Source organism: Plectropomus leopardus, chromosome 13 (genome assembly GCF_026936395.1).
Source record: "Plectropomus leopardus strain MGB_pleo_1.0 chromosome 13, ASM2693639v1, whole genome shotgun sequence".
In the NCBI taxonomy this organism is placed as follows: Eukaryota; Metazoa; Chordata; class Actinopteri; order Perciformes; family Serranidae; genus Plectropomus; species Plectropomus leopardus.
In genome coordinates this window covers 21,714,636-21,729,536 of record NC_142188.1, presented here as the reverse complement: position 1 = coordinate 21,729,536, position 14,901 = coordinate 21,714,636, and the positions used below count along the sequence as shown (strand labels likewise).

Below are 14,901 nucleotides of genomic sequence, written 5' to 3'. Positions count from 1 at the left end.
GTCATGGAATGTTGTTGTGTGTAATTATTTTTTTATTGTCCTTGAATAACCACAGAGACTCAAAACAACCCCAAAGAGATCCAAAATGACCCTAAATAGATGCAAAACAACCATGAGAAGAAAAACAACCACAGAGTTGTGAAATGAGCCCAAAGAGACACAAAAGAACCACAAGATGCAAAATGACCCTAAAGAGATGCAAAACAACCCCAAAATAGACACAAAACAACCCCAAAATGGATGCAAAACAACCCCCCCAAAAGATGCAAATATGCTCAAAAACATGTGGTTACATGTGATACATTTTATTCCCTCTCTCAAATTATGTTTGTTTACACTTTGAATCTGATATGTTTTAAGGGGCAAGACGAAAACATTTTTAGTGTGGGACCTTGAAAAAAGTTTTGTTCATGAAAATGTAAAGGAACCCTGGGCACATGTAATGTTTATAGTTTTATGTCTAGTTTTTGTTTCACTACCTTCAAAACCTCCCCTTTGAAAATGTATCAAATCGACCATAGCAGAATTCTCGTGTCAACAAAAAAAAAAAAAATGTTTTTTTGAATTAAAGCACATATGTATTGTTTATTTCAAAACCCGTGGATGTGACCAATAAGCCTGTTTCCTTAATTATTTCCCCTCGAGGTGAATATTTCCCTCTCTGCTTTGCCGTGATGTGCTCTTCTCTCAGCTGACAGCGACATTTCCCACAGCAGTGAACGCAGCGCGGCTGTGCTCATTCCTGCAGTGTCCCGCTGCAGGACAGTCTGCGTGAACTCGGGAGGGGAAGCGCCGCGCTGTTAAAACTCCCAGGATTTACACTCTGCCATTTTGAGGAAAACCGGCCGACATCAGGGGTACAGCCGCGTCCATGAAACAGAAGTCATGACCTGAATTAGTGAAGCACCACTGTGAATTTGTGAGTATTTCAGTTTCCCGGTTGCACTTTGGTCTGTTTTTTGAGACAGCTGTGATAGTTCACGACCGCCAGAAACGACTTTAAACTGTTTTGGTTCACTCTTCGTCAGTGTTGACTCAGTGTGTTGTCAGTCGTGGCTCGGCTTGTGTGTGTGTGTGTGTGTGTGTGTGTGTGTGAATGGCGTATATTGTGCTCACAAAGTAGAGCGCGACAGAAAAGTGTGTGAGTGACAACTTTACTCAGACTTGTTATCAGCACAAAGGCGCAGGAGTGATCCCAGAAGTGGGCCTCTCTGTGCGGGACGTGGGCCTGGCTCTGTTGTGGATGACAGCATGCTGGTTGTGTTTTCTTTTTCTCCAGCCGGAGTTGTTGCGGGCGACAAAAAATAGGTCGTTTACCGGTAACTCGTGTGTCTGTCTGGCATTTACTGACCCCACGCTGCAAGAATGCGCCGCAACAACACTGCAACCGTGTCTCAAATCCGTTTTAACCAGACGGATACAATTTATTTGCAAGTGTTGATAACATTCTTTGGAAATAGGCTTCACATTTTTGGCCCTTCGCGGTCACTTGAATGTGTTGTGTATTTGAGGAAAAAAAAAAAAAAAAAATACTTGTTAAACTTAGACCAGCCACTGTTTTCACAAGTGACAGTTAAAGAGAAAAATATGAAAGAAAAATGTCTGTTAAATTGGATAGGCCTATCTACAAGATAAAGTAATATTATCTATCATTAACCCTTTGAAACCTGGATCAGCATCAGCTTTCTTTCAGACACTTTTCAGAAGCATTTCAGTCTTTGAAACTTGAGCAAAGTGGTTTGATTTGTTTCAAAGACTCGGAGGAGAAAAAGGCAATTAGCAACTTGGCAAGAGATAAACTGCAAAGGTGACAAGAAAATAACATGAAAATTAGTTTAAAGAGAAATAGAGAGACAGAGAGAGAGCATTATTTTTTAAAATTATCCAGAAAACTTCTAACGTTATTGAAGTTATATAATTCGAATGATCCCTTTTAATGAAACTGTGTGTGCAAATGTTCAGGTCTTTTTGTAACTAGCGTTTTAGTAATTTCTTGCTTATGTTGGGTAATTTCTTGTTAAACTGCTTGTTGCCAGGCCAATTTGCTTTGGTTCAAAGGATAAAGCAGCCAAAAGTTCCCAAACCAAGTAAGGCTGTAGCAGCAAACACAGTGTATTGAACTGAGCAGTTTTATAGCTCACAAATTCAGCTTTTCACTTGTAAAGAGAAGATTGTGTTATTGCGGGAGAAAGGGGACAGTCAGAACATTTTTTTTGCATTTCGATCATTTACTCAGAGACTATTTGGACAAGATCAACCAGATTTTATATACAGTATAAACTTTTATGTCTTCAAATAATCATACGGTTTAAAGATGATAAAATGTGATATAACATTCACGACATTTATTTGAATGGAAGAAGTCAGGCGTTGCATTTGAGCCTCTGCTTTTACAAAAGACAAACAGTGATTGAGGGTTGAAATGTGTTCTCTCCAAACTTAATACAGCTTCATTTAAAAAAATGTGCGAAAACGTTAATGAATCATAGCATAGGCTATTAAAATCTGGAAAATGCTGTTATCCTTTTGCTTGCAGCCGAATATGACATATAATTTAACATTTCAGTACTTCGCCACTAAGGTATTATAATGAGTAAAAATTATAAACAAGTAGGCTAAGTAGTCTGATAAATATAACACATAACATTGTCCAATGATAAATAAATGGGGAGCCTAAAACAAAAGTCAGAGGGATGATAAATCAAGACAAACTCCACTAAAAAAGAAAAAAGTTCACCAGCTTTTATTAGGTGAGTTAAAGATTTAAGCCTTTAACAACTTGTAGCAACTTGCAGCCGTCTCTACTACTTCTCTCAAAAGCTACAGTCTTGCTCTGAGGAAGCACTAAAATATATATGAAATACATGTTTTCCATGAGGCTATTATTAGTTTACCCCAAACTGTCTGAGATTAAAATGAATCACGACTGCTTAAGTATACATATAGTGCAAATTTGGAAAAGTTTTTTAAAAGTGCTTCAGCTGACACGTACGTCTCCCATTCATTCTCTCTTATTTTTCCCAGTCATGCTTTTCTGAACTGGAATGATAAATGCCATCATAACATCGTTTTATTCAGTGTGTAAAGGTGTGAGGAGACGAAAGCAGCTGCAAACAAACTTTCCCTTTTGCTTTATTTGATGGGAGAAAAGAGCTCACTCTGCAGACAGCCCTGTGTGTTGCCACTGGAAATGGGTCATCACATTTTCAGCTCTGCACTAGATTACATAGTCATTGTGGTCACAACAGTAGTATTCTCCCGTCAGCTGAAAAGGGACGGTGTCTTATTTTGTTTATTTATATACTCCTCTCCATATTGTGAGAACACGGAAATTATCGAGAGAATTCAACAGGAACTCATCTCATTTAGTCAGGAAGCATCTGTATGCCAAGTTAAAGTTCAGATAGGTTTATTTTTTATATTCAGCATTTTTAATGTTCAACCACAATAGTTTCCTATCAGTCATCATTTGTCTGGCGACTGTTGCTGCTTCCTGTCATCAAGGGATCTGTCCTTTCTGTCATAACAGGAATTACAGTAGAGAAATACAAAATGACAAGAAGTCCTTGTGAAAATGGACTTTAATCACCAAGTAAATGATTATTACAATCACTGCTGTAAAGATAGGTCATATGAGGTTAAATACCAAGATGCAGCATATGTTTTCTCATATCCCTGTGGGTTTATATCAGCTTGTGATTTCTGTTCCTCTTTGTGGATTGAAATTTTCCATTAGTTTTCTGCTAAGTTGTCACATTATTCTAGAATCGCGATATTCACGTTAGATCATTTTGCAGTTTAACAGATTTGACAGTTGCACCTGTGATTGGATCTGTTTGGAGTTTTAGTTCAGAGTGCTGACCGGTGTGTTTTAGAGCTGATGAACCTGCCCGTTTGACTACACAGTTTGACACCATAATTATAATTAAGCGACTTGAGACTAAGTAATTGTCCATGGGGCGTGTGTGTTATTTTGCTTAACATGTAGTCATTTATGTAAGTACGGTAATATACAGTAATGATGAAATCGGAGATAATACTTGGGATTAACCCACGCGTTGTCTTAATTGCAGTGCTGCAATTTCAATGGGAACAAACCTGAACAATGTTTGTAAAGCCCCTTTTAGAAATCACACTTTATGGATGTTACTAAGTCCCTTCTTTATGCTTCTTTTGCACTTTTACACAGAACCACACAATGTGCCGCCCCAGTGTGTGTTTTCAGATAGCATCCCGGCATCGCTGAATCAAAAGAGGCGTGATGTTTAACATAACAGCGCCGACCTCTAGTGTGATGTATAAAATATACATCTGCAAAGATTTATAAACAATAACAATGGCATAACATGACAATAGCAATCATTTACTTTCTCTGTTTTCGTTTTAGTTTTTGGACATTTACAGCCACTGTTCTTTGAGTTAGCTGCTAGGTGCTTTTTAAATCTCCCGCGGTGGGTCGTACACATAGATGGACGACACACCCCCACTTACTCCCGCTATGCTTAAGTGAGGTTAAAATATCCGAGCTACAGGCGTTGCCATCTTGTGATGGTGATGTCATTGAGAGCCGGATTCTGCGTAGTAGCGATAATCACAGTGAGGCAGTTCCCACAAAAACAAGCGTCCAGTCAATCGCGAGCAGCTCCATTGAATGCGAACGCACAGATTGGCTGTCACAGCTGTCAGTCATGGCGGAAAATCCCTTTTTTGAATAATGTTATAATTCATTAAAACCAAACTTATCATAAAAACGATCACTTGAACAAACATCAGGGTGATGAGAGCTACCTTCAGTGAAAAAAACGAAACAACGATCTTTGGGAAAAATTTCTGTGGCACGTACTTTGAGTTTTTAGTTTGGCCTATGCCCAATTCACGAACATGGAGAGGCGGGCTTTATGACCTATACTCCAGACAAACACCAGGGAGCGATAGATAGTGAAAAGTTACATTTTGAGGGAACTGTCATGTTGTCCATCTTCATACAGTCTCTGGCCTTACACATAACACGTTGTCAAAATGTCACACTCATCCTTCTGCTGGCAGGCATGTTTATACAGACTCTCTTTCGGCACTGTTACTACCTCCCGTAGGGGCTCAAAGGCGAGAAAACTGTCTGTCTCCCCCAATCCACGATTGTATCTTTACACAGAACAGCAAAGCAGCATAACAGCACAGCATAACCCCACCCCCACCACCACACACACACACACACACAAACAAACACACACGCACACGTAGATTCAAAGGGGCTTTAGAGAGACTTGAGCAAAGTTGCACTTTTATATTGCACTTCTTGTCTTTGCATTACTTAAATAGGTCTCTGTATTTTCTTCACCTCCCAAGTTTTGAGACTGTAACAATGACAAATAAGGTGTGAAAGTATTTCCTCAGATTGGTTTTATTGGTTTTGTATAGACCTTTATTACTGTAATAAGCCTATTTTAATCCCCACACTCATTGTTGCTGTTTCCTCGTGCTTGACAGAGATAAACAACCAGACAAACCAGAAATTATTACTATTGGGTGCAGTTTTTTGATTTTTGATATAATGACATTAAGATAATGTTTGTTGTCAGTTCGCATGGATATTGCAGGCTGGTATTTCCTGTGTGCAAAGCTGCTTGTCCCCGAGGAATGCGTGGAATGTATTCTTTTGTCCTGTGTAGATTTAGCAGCGTCTCGTTTGTGTACTGCCTGATACAGAGCCCAGGAAGAAACGGCAGACTTGGAATTAGTTTGAAAGTCTGTCAGATACCCCGCATGGAGATCTCATCCTTCTCGGTGCCCGTCTCTTTTTGAACCAAAGCGGGAGGTTTCTATAAGTCAGAGAGGCGGGATGAACTCATTGAAATGTCTAGTGTGCCTTTGCAAACATCCGCTCATTAGAAAGATGTTCTTCAGTGTTTGACTGAAGACTTGTCAATCCACTACGCCCGAAGAAGAGCCCCCACTTCCCTGTTTATTTATAGCTAGAGGAACTTGCCACTGGATGTCTCCTTCATGCAAGTCATGGCTGTGATCTTGAAGGGAGGAGGGAGGCTGTAATTGAGGCTTTCTGCTTTCAATTATTTTTTTTCAAGATTTTTTATGAGGAGATGAGGCTCTAGCATTTTGAAAGTGGCTTCTCTGTGGCCTGTGAGCCTGATGTTGAGCTGCCAGCACATCAAAAGATAAACTGTGATTGACTGGCTGGAAAATGAGCTGCAAGATTGTGTGAAGATTATTACAGCGTGTTAACTCTCTGCCCATTGGCTCATTAGCCTGAATACCGTTGTTGTTTTGCAATATTTCCCACACTTATACAAGATTTAAAACATTGAAATATGCTCCGCAGATCTAATACAAGAGAGGATGAAACGTTCATGGTGCCGTACACATTTAACCAACTTTGTTCCCTCCCAAAACTTCATGCAGTAGTAGCTGCTGTGCCACATTATACCTGGTTCTCACAGTTGACGTGATGCTGGTTAATGAGGCAGGATCTGGCTAACTTTTCTCACATGCATTTTAGATCAGGCTTGCAATGAAATATTTACGCCATGCTCATTTCGAAGTACAGCATGTTTGAAATGCAACATTTTAGTTCATCAATTTGCAATACAAAACCTTTGAACTTCCAAAACTTTTCCCTTTGAAAGCAGGATCATTTCCTTTTTCTTCTGAACATTTCTTCCTCTGCTCCAGTAGGAGCTGCTAAAAACACAGTGCCTTTGTGCATCACATTCCTCTCAGAAAGCTAGTGTCAGTATATCAGAATGTAAAACAGTTTTTCACCTGTTAAGAAGATTTTGTGTGGATTCAAAGTTTTGTCCTTTAAACCAGTTTTTTGTTTTCCAAAGTTAGGATAGATTTTGTAGTGCAAATCTCAGTGTATTGTTGGGAATTACAACCAGAATCACAGCACTGGGCCTCGCCCATGTGTCAAGATAACAGTAACAGCACTGTTTGCTTTCAAGCCTACAGTACAAACATAGTATAGAATAAAAGCGGCCGCTGTGTCCTATTCTGCACTCCTTGTGAGATGAACTAAATCAGGCTGTACAGAGGTGCTGAACACAAAGTGAAGCTGAGGCTGATGGAAATATGTTAACTTATTAGTTTTACAGGTATTTGGTGATAGACTATGGCATTGGACCAAGGAGGCAACAGACTGACAGATAATGCCATCCTTTATTAAAAGGGTTCCCACAGTCATGATAAACCTAGCAAAATCATGGAAAATCATAATCGCATTTTCCAGGCCTGAAAAAGTCACAGAAATAGTAAAAAAACAAAGTATTGGAAAAGTCATGGGATCCTCTGCATGCCATCACATATACAGTACTTCTTTATTTTCTCACTTGTACTGTCTCTCCCCTCATGTATGCCAGCTTGTTGAAGTGTGTAAATAAAGTTTGAGTCATATATGTTTGAAAAACACTGGGGAAAAGGAATGCAAGAAAAAAAAAGGATTACGGGTCCTTGAAAAGTCAAGTCAAAAGTTTTGAAATAGGATGTGTGGAAACCCTGTTTATTAGCGTGGTTAAAAATATATTACCGCTGCAGTGATTTTTTTCATAGTGAATGGAAGCAATATTTTCAACAATAGGTTTTGTTGCACAAAGTCTGAATATATCATTTAGGATTGATACGTGAGGAATGACAGTACTGTTGTAACACGTATCAGTGTCAGGAGATCCCCTATTCAGTTTTGTCGCCAGGCAGACGGTGTATTGTGCCAGTCCTCCGACCCAACCAGGCCCACAGATCATTTGTACCTACTAGTATTGCACTGTTAAAAAAATAACTCTAAAAAAATAACCTCTGTGTGTGAGGATGCTGCAACTCCTGACAATAGAGCCCTAAAAAGATATGTGGTGAATATAATTATGAAAAGGCGCCCTGTTGTTGATGTTTTTTTTGGTGCCGTTGTTATGATATAGTTGTATTTTTATTTATCTGACACTTTACTTATCCAAAAGGACTAATACATATCTATGTATGTATACAGACTGATACCCCACTCTTCAGCCCGACAGTATTTATTACTGTTAAATAAAGTTTTTGCCGGGAAAATAAAGGCTACATTGCTGTATCCTTTTCAGTATTGCTTGAACAAATGATCCTAATAAAGGAAGAATATATTTGCTGGGATTTTGTTTTACTGCTCACATATGCATAAAGTTGGCTGATACTCTATAAAACGCTGTTTGCATTATTCTGATCATGCACTCTCAAGGCAGTTCAGTTAATAAATGTTTGTGTGAAGGATTCTCCAAAAGCTAAAAAATCAACACGCTCTAATCTGTGCTCACCGAGAGAAAATCTGCCACTTCTCTGACAGTGAACTGCAGAGTGCTTGCTTCAGTGTTTACATCAAGGGAGCTTCAGTTAATTATGGTGTTAACATATGTAAACGTGTTCTAGGTTTTCAAGGTCAGTCGTTCATTAACTTTTAATGGGGTACCTTAAGGAAATATGTTTTATTTATATCCCCAGGAGCTCACTGTCTCTCTTTCTATTTTTTCCTACTAACTTAATAAATGTACTTGCTCGAGCTTTCAGATGAGAACAGATCTGCTATTTCTGGAAAATCTCAAGACTTTCCTTATTAAAAAATGAATTTTAAGACAAACTTTTTCTCATTTTCTAATTTTTCTCATTTGTTTTCTTGCAGAGGAGAAGGCCTCAGGGGGACAACAGGTAATCCAACAAAGGAGGGATTGTTGATTTGAACTGGTCTTCAGGCCTCTTCAGCCATGTGTTCCACAAATCACTCAAACTGGGTCACGTTTGAAGATGACAACACACCCCTGTCACCACCTCAGAAGCCCCTGCAGTCACCAGGGCTTATCAAAGCGTCAGTGCCGCGTCCCAATGGTCTGAAATTAGTTCTTCCTCCAATCAGAGATACTTCCTGGAGCTTCAATAACTCTCTGGAATCCCCTCTAAGCACGTCGAGTCTTAGTGGAAGTTCCTGTGTACCATATAACACGCCCTTTTGCACTCCTGTGAGTGGGGTACCTAGTAATGCGTCCCCATTTCAAAACGACTTCTTTCGGAGTTTCTCCAGCACGCCGAACACTTCTGTCCCCTCTCCTGCACCACAGGCCCCGCATCAAACCTCAGATGGACCAAGCCCTTTCCCCTCTTTCCAGGGAAACTCAGGACATTATAATCCCTTCTGGGATGGGTCTAGACACAGCGCAGATGTGGACAGCTCCTCCTCAGACTCAGAAACTGACAACAGCCTACCACGCTTCTTTATTCGGACCAAAGATGGCAATGAGCCTCCGCGTGATCACTTCCAGAGCTCATTCTCCTACGTCTGCCATAAACTGGAAGGCCTACGAGCAGAAACGGACCATGAGACAGAAAAAGATGGAGAGAGGCGGCCAAGTTGCAAAAGCGAGGTGTTGAGCGAGGGTTCTTCTCAGTTTGTTCCTCGGGGTCTGTTTCGTAGCCAGAAGAGAGACGGCTGGTCTGTCTTGCTCAGGATTCCTGAAAAAAAGAACCGCATGTCCTCGCGACAGTGGGGGCCGATCTACCTCCGCTTGTTGCCGGGAGGTGTGCTGCAGATGTACTACGAGAAAGGGCTGGAGAAGCCGTTCAAGGAGTTCCAGCTTCTCCCCCAATGCAGGCTGTCGGATCTTAAACTGGAAAGCTACGGCGAGCCCCGCAAAGTCCTCTCGGTCAAGGTGGAACATTTCTCATACACAGAAAAGAAACGCTACCACCCCAAGCTGGAGGTCAGTCACGAGGCGGAGGCAGAAGAGCTGCTCAAGTTTGGCTCCACAGTACACGACGACATGGAGGACCTGGTGGTGTCCATAGAGGAGGAAATCTTCAGATTGTGTTTGCACCACCAGCAGAGGCGGCACTACGAGGAGCAGGAGCTGTCGTTGCAGATCACTGATCATATCTGGGTACAACTGGATAAGTTTGGAGAAGTCATGGAGCGGACATCCTTCACCCAGATTCACTGTCTGGCTTTCCTGAATGGACTAGGGGATTGTTTTCTTGCCCTTAATGATCTCGGGCTGGTGCGCTTCAACTCTGCCTATGGGTCTGAGGACGATGGTGAACTCTGGATGGAGATTGCAGACTGCTGTTTTCACAAATGTGTGAATGAGACAGAGTACCATAGGTCCAGGCTGATAAAGTTCTCGCCTCCGGAAGCGTGCAGGGTGGAGCTGGTGCGATATAAGACGGCAGTTTTGGGTTGCACAGAAATGCCCTTCTCGATCAAAGCTGTTGTCACAGTTCAAGGTGCCTATGTGGAGCTCCAGGCCTTTCTTAACATGTCAGCCACCTTCCTTTCCTCAGTGAGGGTGTCTGACACGTACCCACTGTGTGAGAATGTAGTGATCCGTGTACCTGTGCCAGGCGACTGGGTCAAAGTGACGCAGACAGTGGCCTTGCTGCGACAGAGGTCTCTTAAGGCCCGTATGAACAGAAATGCCTGCTTGGGTGCTGTCACCGCTGCAGATTCACAGCCTGTCATGCAGGTGACAATCGGCACCGTCAAGTATGAGAATGTATATTCAGCCGTCGTGTGGAGGATTGACAGACTGCCCGCCAAGAATATGGGTAACACATTTCTGAGCGATTTAGCCCTGCCCTACATCCTAAAATCATTTTCTCATTAGCTTCTTTGCTTCCTGTGCATGTGTACAGTATGTTTGCCGCTCAGTGGTGCGACCCTTTAACTACAAGTGACTTTTGTTTTTCTCCTTTGCAGCGGTGGATCATCCCCACTCATTTTCCTGCAAGCTAGAGCTGGGATCTGATCAGGAGATCCCAAATGACTGGTACCCTTTTGTCACGATGGAATGTGAAATTATGGGCGCGGTTGTGTCACAGACCAGGGTGAAGTCACTGGGCACTGCGAACGACATCCAGCCGCAGAAACACGTGACCAGTTGGACACGCTACCATTGTCAGGTGAGATGATTCAGTTGTCTAATGATATCTTGCTCAATGCATGAACCAAACTTAAAGGAATACTTTGAAAACTTTCAACCAGCTTTTTGTATCATAACAATGTGGGTAGTTTGTGTGCATCAACTGTGGTAAACTTCACTCCAGTCTCACCAGCGGCCAAATCTCTCAGCTCATCTTTCAGCTCAAATCTGCTGGATAATGCGATTTGATGGCTCTAGGGCTGTAGCTTAAAGAATAGATTGTACTTCCCCATTTTCATATGCCTGCCACCAAAAAACTAGGCAGTGCTTATTGAACCAAGAACAAAGATTCTGTTGCTGTGTCTGTCGCCTTAAATGTCTTAGGAAAACTTATTTTAGTGCACTTTCTAGCTGTAATACGAGAATTTGTGAAGAGGAAGTGAGTGAGGGTCATACCGTTTCCTGTAGTGTAAAAACAGAGACCAAAAACACTGTAAAACTAAGCAGCACTCATCAACTGAACTAACCAAGATTCTTGATTGTTGCCTATTTCGCACCTTAAATGTTTTCAGAAACATATTTTAGTGCACTGTTTGGCTGTATTCCAAGATTGTTCATTACCAGTTGTCTGCCATATGATTTCCTGTGTCTAAACCGACAAGTTTGCATTCTGCCAACTATCAGTGGGAGCATTTATTGGTCTGGTACAGTGCATTTCATCCTGGTAGTTGTAGGGTTTCTGCCTCATGAGTGTTTTTTTTTCTGGTCTGGTCATGTAGCACAAATTTCAAAAGTATTTATGTCTTTCTACTACTTTTTTTTTTTTTTTAAAAAAGGACCATTTTACCAGCAGTGAAATACTTCTTAAATATAAAACAGAGAAAAGACCATTATTTACTAATCTCATTTTTGTGTTTTATAGGTGGAAGTGGAGAAAAAATGGATTGAAACAGAGTCACAGAGGCAGTCTGGCTGTATGACACAGTGATTATCAAAGAAGCTCTGAAGAGGACATTATCCCTTTGGTCCAAGATATTTGCCAAATCATCTTCATGGTGAAAAGGGATGACAAATGAACAAAAAAAAGAGGGTGATATAGAACTTTCTGCTTATATCCGGAGTCAGATTCAACTAATTACACATAGCCTGGTAGTATTTCTCATGGAGGTTAACCGATTTTGTATCCTTTAACTGAGACTGAATTAGTCTAGACCTAATAAACAATTTAACATGGTCCTTTTGCCTAGCACTTTACATTTAATAGATTTATTAACTGTACAGCTACAGTTTATAGTGTACTGTATATAAGCTTGCATTTGCATCATCTGCACTGCCCTCCAAAATGATTGGCAGCCTCAAAAAATGTACGCCAAACAGGCTGCATGAGATAAACAGCTTAAGTAATGAGCAATATTCACTGTGTTTGAGAAAAAAAAATCATTATCAGCATATGTTTGGGGTCAGGCCCTTTTGTTCTCATATTTCTATTAGTTTAGGTATGAATCATCGACATTTGTACGCAATAGTATGTGGCATTATTATTCTTTGATTCTGTATTTTGCATATCTGATATTTTGCAGTCCGTATGTAGGCATCCCCTTGTATCATTAAGTAAGTGACAAACAATAAGCAAGTGACAAACAAAGCAATGTGGAAACGCACTATGGTGATGTAATTATGCCTGCACTAATAATCTGGTTCAAAGGTGGGTCACATCATGCTGAGTCCCAGACGGCAGCATTTGTCTGAAGTAAATTAATCACAATTATTAGGGCAATTTGGCTGAATTGATGCAGGCTCAATGCCAATTAGCTGCCGTTCTCTGCAGGTTCAAAGCAACATGAGACAAACGGAAAATTAAATCATTTTTCTCACAAGTGCATTGCCCCCAAAAGCTACAAATTAATGTTATATTTGAAGGGTAACTGTCTTGCTTTTGCCAAATACAAAGTGCATCCATGAAGTGAAACAGCAGTTGCAGTTTGAAACCATAAACCCCAAAGGACTGACAGAAATCAGCCACCTTAAGGACATTTTTTTACATTATACTGTAGCTAGAGCTGTACTCAAACTTATGAGGTCTGAAACTTATTATGCAATATTTCATTTTCTTTTCACATGAATACAACTCATTACTTGGGTTGCATACCTCGAGCTGACCTTTAAATATATATATAAAGGTTGTATTCTGGAGGACTGTAATTTTATTTAAACGAATCAAATCTCTATTATGTGATCTTTCTGCCTCTGGGTTGTGAATAGGTTGGTTAAAAAAAGGAACGGCGAAGCTTAGAAAACAAGGCCTTCGGTGATGACTTTATGTATGAGGTACCTGGCTTACGTTGGATATTATGTACGTCAAGAGTAAAAATTGAATTAATGCTGAATGACTCATGGTACTTCTTCACAGACATTCACTTGGAAGTGTCTATTTCTGCCACACACTCCAGCTAAAGCAAAATTTAGTTTATACTTGTTCAATGAAGGAGAACAGGAGAAGTGCACATGCATGACACACCACAATCAGTATTGCTAATATACTGCTACAACTGTCCACTAATATTTCATTGAACAAAGGAGCAAAACAGTTGAATAAACATCCCACCCAGCGTTTCTCATCATCACAGTTCTGTTTAGAGATGGACATCTAGCCTTGAGTAGTGACAAACTGCAGCTCAGTGAATGACAACAGATTCACAGGAAATAATTTTGTGCAAGTGCTACATGCTGATTTGATTTTAACTGTGATTGTGCACAGGTACGGAGGAGTGGAGTATCTTACCCTAAATTGAATTTGCCTCATTAGGAACACACTACACGCGCAAAGATATTGCTTCACAAGAGTGCTGCTGTTTTTCAACTCGATAATGTTAACGTTGGACCTTGTGGTGATGAGTCATTGTTCAGCAAAGTCTCAACCTGGGAGCTTTGAGTTTCTACTATTCGCCAGCTTGTTTTTTGTTCGAGGCAGCAATTATGATACTTTCAACTATTCTTAATAACTTAACTAACTTTACTGTTTTAGATCCCCTCCCCCAATTGATTAAATTAGTTATTTTCAGTCTCAATTTTTAATTGTCAAATATTTTTTTTTATCTCTTACCAGCTGGACTAGTAAAATAGACATAATATAGATAATATTGTTTAGATATGGGAATAAAGAGAAGGAGAGCCTCTCTCTGGGTCCAGAGTAGCTTTGTATTAAAGTGTCAGCTGAATGGCAGGTCGTTTCAGTGAGCTGCAGTATCCACAGGGCTGCATACTCTCATGTTGCTGCTTTTGAGCCACAGCACTCTCATCCTCGTCAGAGGACTCAACCTACAGTTTTGAAAGAGTGCCAGCATTACAAGCAGATGCTTGGAGGAAGCAGGGGTCACGGCGCCCGCTGCTGCTGCTACGAATCTATCGAACATTGAGTTCAAAATAAAGTGTTTTGTAAAGGGTGAAATATTTTTAACTCCTGGCATTGTGCATTCTCAGGATCAGACACTGCTCTGACTCTGCAGCGGCTCTGTGGGAAATGTGCAACAGTGTAACCTTTCTATCGACAGCAGCCAGAGAACCAGAGCTGAAAAGGTTCTGCTGGACAGAAATATTTGAATCTCTCTGAGAACAGATGTCTTACATTCGGACAACTAAACCACTACATGTACTGAAGCCATATTCGATGTTAGGAGGTATTTGAGATCTCAGTTGCGGGTGGATGTAAAGTGGCCTGCAGGACACTGGCACATTAGGAGACAATGGGCCCCATTGCCTTCATGAAGCAAGAAACAAAGATTTTGTGGTTGTTTTGTCTTTCCTTTAATTGGTTGTTTTATTGTCTCTTTGCAGTTGTTTTATGTCTCTTGCAGGCAATTTTGTCCCTTTGAGATAGTTTGGGGTTTTGAGGTAATTTTGTGTCTCTGTGTCTCTTTGTGGTTCCGTGCCTTTTTAAGGTAGTTTTGTGTATTTTTTTGGTCATTTTGCATGTTTGTTGTCATTATGCATGTTTCTGTCTCTTTGTTGTTGTTGT

The 14,901-nt window shown here is 40.6% G+C and overlaps 1 protein-coding gene across 1 annotated transcript; it reads left to right on the top strand.

Annotated features, from left to right (window-relative positions):
* The first annotated feature begins 685 nt into the window (after positions 1–685).
* ston1 (stonin 1) lies at positions 686–13,273 on the top strand. The gene is made up of 4 exons (XM_088087043.1): positions 686–919; positions 8,660–10,572; positions 10,724–10,926; positions 11,809–13,273. The coding sequence occupies exons 2-4, from the start codon at positions 8,742–8,744 to the stop codon at positions 11,872–11,874; spliced, it is 2,100 nt and encodes a 699-aa protein (XP_087943169.1). The 5' UTR covers positions 686–919; positions 8,660–8,741; the 3' UTR covers positions 11,875–13,273.
* Positions 13,274–14,901: the final 1,628 nt, after the last annotated feature.

Excerpts from the sequence above, each read along its gene's own strand:
- ston1 (XM_088087043.1), top strand. The coding sequence starts at position 8,742 with ATGTGTTCCACAAATCACTCAAACTGGGTCACGTTTGAAGATGACAAC. Across the intron at positions 10,573-10,723 it reads ACTGCCCGCCAAGAATATGG|CGGTGGATCATCCCCACTCA; the intron begins GTAACACATTTC and ends TCTCCTTTGCAG. Across the intron at positions 10,927-11,808 it reads GGACACGCTACCATTGTCAG|GTGGAAGTGGAGAAAAAATG; the intron begins GTGAGATGATTC and ends TGTGTTTTATAG.